At 38.1% G+C, this 6,184-nt stretch overlaps 1 protein-coding gene across 2 annotated transcripts in view; it reads right to left on the bottom strand.

Moving 5' to 3' along the window:
- Positions 1-1,049: 1,049 nt before the first annotated feature.
- Positions 1,050-6,184, bottom strand: part of LOC103353533 (uncharacterized) — an 11,927-nt gene continuing 6,792 nt past the window's right edge. The window contains exons 5-11 of one of the 2 annotated variants that reach the window (XM_008276564.1): positions 5,316-5,597; positions 5,201-5,224; positions 4,857-4,958; positions 4,720-4,750; positions 4,498-4,547; positions 4,301-4,335; positions 1,050-1,362 (exon numbers count right to left, since the gene is read on the bottom strand). In XM_008276564.1, coding sequence (XP_008274786.1) covers positions 1,279-1,362; positions 4,301-4,335; positions 4,498-4,547; positions 4,720-4,750; positions 4,857-4,958; positions 5,201-5,224; positions 5,316-5,597 — 608 coding nt within the window. In that variant the 3' untranslated portion in view covers positions 1,050-1,278. The remainder of the gene's footprint in view (positions 1,363-4,300; positions 4,336-4,497; positions 4,548-4,719; positions 4,751-4,856; positions 4,959-5,200; positions 5,225-5,315; positions 5,598-6,184) is intronic. The other variant, XM_008276572.1, reaches the window with a different exon arrangement.

The following is a 6,184-nucleotide window of genomic DNA, read 5'->3' as shown; positions in this document are numbered from 1 at the left end:
TTGCTTGGCTTCAAACACATCAAGATCACAATGTTCTTTTGAACACAGGACATGTGCTTTTTCTTACAAAGGAGATCACCTTCTTAAATGACACTCTTTATGTTGAGCTGAAGGTGTTTTGATGTTGAAATTGTATATATACAGTGCCCTCTGCAGAATATTTAGCCAAACTGCAGCAGGACAGTTTTAGTGCCTTTTCCTACACAATCATTACAAACTCTGTCATTACCTGGATCCAAATTCTGTTTTTCATTTACTCTCTTCCTCTTGATCTACCTTCAGTCAACAGTCTTCAAATAAAAAAAGGTCATTTACTGTCAGAGCACCTCGACTCTGATGTCCTGCCTGATGAAGCCACAGCTGCAACATAAGTAATGTGCTTGAATTCTTTCTGAACATGTATTTTATGGAAAAACTTTTTATAACTTTATTGATTAGCAGTAAATTGCTTGCATGTGTGTATATGTGTGCACTATATGTATGAAGTCTGGTATGTGTGTGCATGTAATTCATGTCTAACATGCTGAATATTTGTATGATTTACATTTCACAGTTTCTTCTCTTGTTGTACTGTATGCACATATCATTCACGGGTATTTTCTTTTCTCCAATGTAAAGCGCTTTATAACATCTGGCTTTGATATAGTGAGGGCTACACAAATACATTATATTAGCACAATTAGTGGTGTTTTACTACCTCAAACTCTAAAATGGTATAATAGATGTTTTTTATATTGAATATGGCACTGGTAAATACAGCCAATCAGCCAACAGTACTGCACTATGAAATAAATTACAACATTGGTTAAGCCTAAAAAATTAATGTTGTCAAAACAGTCTCCTATCGGGGTTCATTTAGTATCTGTTGCTAGGAATCTGGACAAACTCCATCTGCTGACAAAGATCCTGTATCATAATCAAAAATCCCAGAGCAGCTTCTAAACAGACCTTCATGTGTAGTTTTTTTGTCAGCTGCTTTTTTCAAGGACAAGAAAAAGCTTTGAAGGTTAAGGCAAGTCATTGCAATAATACACTTTCCACACATAAACTTAGGAATCATAATACAAATCTGTATTTATATTCACTGGCTCAGTTACACATATGATCAAACCCACATCACATCCTGTCAAAATGTGCAATTACTGCTACAATTATTGAAATAGGAACTGAGGAAACAGTCTTTCCTGTCCTGCTGTGCAACTCCAACTGATGCTACACTGATAAACTCTGATAAAATATATACACAAAGAGAGAGGGGGGGAGAGGGAACAAACATTTCTAATGGATCGGGGTTGTGAATGTGGAGAGAGGGTTCCAGAGATGGGATCTAGACGCTGACCCGGTCTCCCCGCTGTCCCATTCCTGCACATAAACAAACACAGGTATAAACTATTAAAGATCTAAGCTTGAAGTAATTTCCTGTGGCATAGTTCACATCCGACCACTGGTTTTACTGCTAAAAATGTCTTCATGTTTCAAGACTCATCGACAATGTGGCATGGTATCAGAGTTTCTAAATACAACACAACACATATGTCAGGTATTTCATTAGTATTACTTTCTTAACTTCTGATTCGCCATCTCAAAATTTCCCTACTGTCTAGACAATTCAGAATCCTAAAGAGTGATCTGTTTCTTCTTTTCACACGCTATCAAACATCAGATAGTAAATCTGCTTTCATCTTAAAGAATCAATCTTACATTTTGTGTTTATTCCTTCTGTGTCACTTCTGTTTTCAGCACTATCACACGAGAGGACAACAGATGTGATTGTGTTTGACCCGAGCGGCTCCTGTGGATCCTCCCCTGTTGATTTGGGTCCTTTGGCAGTTTATGTGAAGTCTGCTGTGAGTAACTTGGGTTTTAAGATGGACAGCGATTTTAAACTGGACCGCCAAATTAGTGCAGTAGTTAAGTCGAGTTTCTTTCACCTCAGGCAGCTTGCTAAGGACTTTTCTCGCGCACCTGCACTTTGAAATGGCAATCCATGCCTTCATTACCTCTCGGCTTGATTACTGCAATGCACTTTATTTTGGAATTAGCCAGTCCTCCCTTTCACGTCTTCAGTCAGTTCAAAACACTGCCGCCCGTCTGCTAACTAGAGCACAAGAGGGAGCACATAACACCCATCCTGGCCTCCCTCCACTTGCTGCCTGTGGACTTTAGGGTTCATTTTAAGATTCTTTTATTGTTTTTAATTCTTTAAATGGCCTTGTCCCACCCTACCTCTCTGAGCTTCTACACCCCTACGCCCCTGCACGGTACCTCTGGTTAGCTGAGCAGCTGCTCCTTCAGGTACTGAGGTCCAAGTGAACGCTTAGAGGGGACCGAGCATTCTCTGTTTCTGCTCCTAAAATGTGGAGCGATCTACCTTTGCACATCAGGCAGGCCTCCTCACTGTCTGCTTTTAAAACCAACCTCAAAACCCACTTTTATTCACTGGCTTTTAACCCAGCATGAGACCTCGCTCTGTTTTAGTTGTTTTGTTTTTTTTTTGTTTTTTTTTGTTCTATGCTGTTTTTGTTGTTGCTTTATTTTGTTGTGTTACTTTGTTTCAGCGCTTTATAAATAAAGTTGATTTGATTTGATTTGAAGACAACGACCACATCGAAAAGTGGTAAAGAAATGGCTAAATCAGGCTAGAATTAAGGTTTTAGGCATTGCCAGGCAAGTCCTGACTTAAGCCCCATCGAGAACCTATGAACTGTGATGAAGAAAAAAGTTTGTGTTAAATATAGTTGAACTGTACCAATTCTGTCAAGAGTAGAGGTCAAAGATACAACCAGAAGCTTGTACATGTCTACCAAAAGGGCCTAGTTAGTTATTTAACCAGAGCATTACTGTACGTATATGTTTTTGACCCAGCAGATTTTGTCACATTTCCATTATACATTTAATGGAACTATGAAAGAATCAAAATGCATGATTGCTTTTTGTTGTTTTTGTGCCAAAGACACATGGGTTTCAGTGATTCCATCATAAATAAAAAAAAAAAAAAACTGAGTTATGGGAGTCAGCCATGGTGACATGTGGTATTTACAAACGTAAACTTCTGTTCACAACTGTATCATTGCAGTTTTGAACAATATTTCTGTCTCTCAGAGCCTCCCTTAACCAGGACTTAGGCTCATTTAGGCCTATCCTAATGAAACTGCTTCACACAGATAGAGTGTAACACTAAAGATAATTCTTTGTCTCTTTGCTGTGCAGCAACAGTACATAGTAAATGTAAGATAAAATAAAAGAAAGACTGGGAAACTATAGATTACTGCTCTTATGTGGGAGGTGGTTACTTTCAGTTTGTGGTGGCTGCATTCTGTCCTCTAAGATGGCAGCTGAGTTACAGAGCACATAGTGAGAAAGACACATAGTTTGCAGAGAGCCTTTAGTCTGAGGGCCCTTCATCAAGCTAATTAATGAAAGTGATTACAACTAATGAGAGGCATGTTCGAGCACCGCACAACAGCACTTATCAAATGAGTACTGTATGTGCCAATATGAGCTGACAAAGCTGTGTGCAGTGATAAGTGAGTGTGAGTGCACGTGTGTGTATGTGTGTGTGTGTGTATGTTTATAGAAAAGGGATCTGGGAAGTTTACCGGTGTTTATCATGAATCTACAGACGAAACACAGAGGAAGGAATACCAGAAATTCCAAAAGAAAGAACTAAGATGACGTGGGACAGCTGCACATGACCCATTTCTGTGTCAAACTCTAAACAGATGGAAAGTTTTGCTACTGCAAAGTTTAATTTGACTGAGGGGATAAGGCAATCCATGTTTTTCTTCTTGTCAACAATTCCCAATGAAAGACCAAAAGCACCAATGAATTGTTCCTGCTAACAAGTATTACCTGTGCATCCAAAACCTGATTCCGTCAATATGATCAACATGAGCACTGCAGTGCATTTTGAGGCAATCACATATACAGTTTCTGGCTGAGGAAAATACTCAAGTGTGTTTTTATAAGCAAACACCAACAAATGCATTATTTATTTCCGTCTGAGTAAACAGAAATTATATGTTTGTGACCTGATTTAAAGATCAACACTTTTATTTGGAACCAGTGGGTTTGAGCCTGAGAGCTACAGATATTTAGAAAGTATAGGACAGACACAAACACATCTTTGAGTTCATTAGATTTTTAACAAAAAGACAGCCAGCATTATCCTCTGACTTGAAATCTTGTGACAAAAAGGGATGTACAAAGGAGAAAAGGAAACTATCACAAACTTAACCATGTTTGATCATATGAAAGTTTGTATTAGCAGTGTGAGAGCCAGATGATGGATAATATTTACCTGAGAAGTGAAGCTTGCACGCCTGAGTGTAAGATCTGAAAAGAAACGACAAGCAGTCACATCAGTCATTCGATTTAATTTGTTTACTTAGAATATTTATGTGATGTTTTGTTCCCGGAACAATTATGCTGAAACAGAAAATGAATAAAAATAGAATCTCCAAAGGAGGAAGTGTGATTGTGAAAAGAAAACCTCACCAACAATGTGGTCTTTAGCATGAAGTTGAGTCCAAAACTGTGCTTCCTGCCTGAAAAAGTGTAAAATAGCAACAAAAAATACAAAAAAAATCTATAATGTAATCCAGTAATACATTTTTGTGTCTCAAGGTATGAAAATCTGTCTCCAAATTGTGACAGGAGGCTTTTAAAAACGCTATTGCACATTTTGATACTACTTTAATAAGACTAAAAAGGCAATACCTTTTCTTCTTTTCCTCTGCAGCTGCTTTTACTTTAAACCACAGTGACAGAAAGGAAAAAAATTGGTTTCACAAAGAAGGCAATCAAGGCAGCGCAAAAAATATTAGCGAGAAAGTAGAAAATTTCATGTGAAATACCTTTCCTGTGCACCACCACAACCACAAGTGCCAACGAACAGAGGAACAGAACCACAGCAGAAAAAGAGCCGAGTACAAGAGGCCAGTCCACACCTGAGGAATCTGCAGACATCACCACTGCCATTAGCATCAGATTTAAAAAGGACTGGGAGGTATAAAGGGATTTTTATTCTCGGCCACTGGAGTGTAAGTAGGATTCAGGGTAGTTGCTGCAGCTACTTAGGTTGTTGAGGGATGAACTGCCTTGCAGCTCAGACAGCTGTGACACTTTTTTTTAAATTCAGCCCTATAGTCCCAGAAGCTAGAAGCACATATGAAATAATGTAATGTTATTGTAGACATACCTGGTGATGATTGAGAGGAAGTTCCTAAAAATTGAAGAACAAAGAAGTAAAAAAGTCACATTTTCTCTAAAATTACAATAAATCACTCGCATTTATTAGAGGAGTATGTGTGTACCTCTGATTACAGTCAAAGGTAGGCTTTGTTCAGAGTTACTCCATTTTCTTCCCAGTTGTACACTGTACTGGCACTGGTACAGAGCCACTGGAGTGTCCTGGACCGGCACTGGGAAAACGGCTTGATGGTGGATAATTTTGGCAGTGTAAGTGGCAACGGGTAGTTTGTTATCCGCCAGGTAGAGGGAGAACACAGCACCGGGGTATGCAGGAGACCCTGTGCACAACAAATGCCACACATCTGTCTGCTGCTGGAGAACAAGGGTGGGCACTGGCAGCATGTCTGGGAGCAAAGAAAACCAGGGCAAACATTACTCAGGTGCAATACAGTGAAATAAGTAGCCGGTTGAATTACTGTACTCATTGGACAGAAGTGAAATCTGTAGCAATTTAACAAACACTTTAAGCGAAAACGTAAAATTTTCCTCAGTTCCACTGTTTATCAGCAGCATCATCTTTAGCTGATGTTGTGTATTTTTTAAACCGTACACTTCAAAAAAAAAAAAAAAAAATGTAAAAAGCAGCTGAAGGACCAAAAATAGAACGTGAGACAAAATAAAAACATTAAAAATGTTTTTGTTTTGTTTTTTTTAAATAAAAAATTGCAAATAAAACATGCCTTTTCCCCCCCAGTCTTAATTTTATATGAGATCCTTTCTATTTTCTCTGTTTTTGGCTTTTTAATGTGGATGGAGGATATTTATAAGTGTAAAAACAATAAAATGACTCATAATATTTAATACATACAACATACAATACATACCTGTATCTGTCCAATTATGTAGACAGATACTCTTTTTCTTCTTTTTCTGTTGATTGGCACTCTTTGTATCTAATTTTAGACATGTTTACAGTGTTTAACTTGAATTT

Source organism: Stegastes partitus, unplaced genomic scaffold, assembly GCF_000690725.1.
Source record: "Stegastes partitus isolate 25-593 unplaced genomic scaffold, Stegastes_partitus-1.0.2 Scaffold3, whole genome shotgun sequence".
Taxonomy (NCBI): domain Eukaryota; kingdom Metazoa; phylum Chordata; class Actinopteri; family Pomacentridae; genus Stegastes; species Stegastes partitus.
The sequence above is the reverse complement of the archived record's forward strand: the minus strand, read 5'-3'. Positions and strand labels throughout refer to the sequence as shown.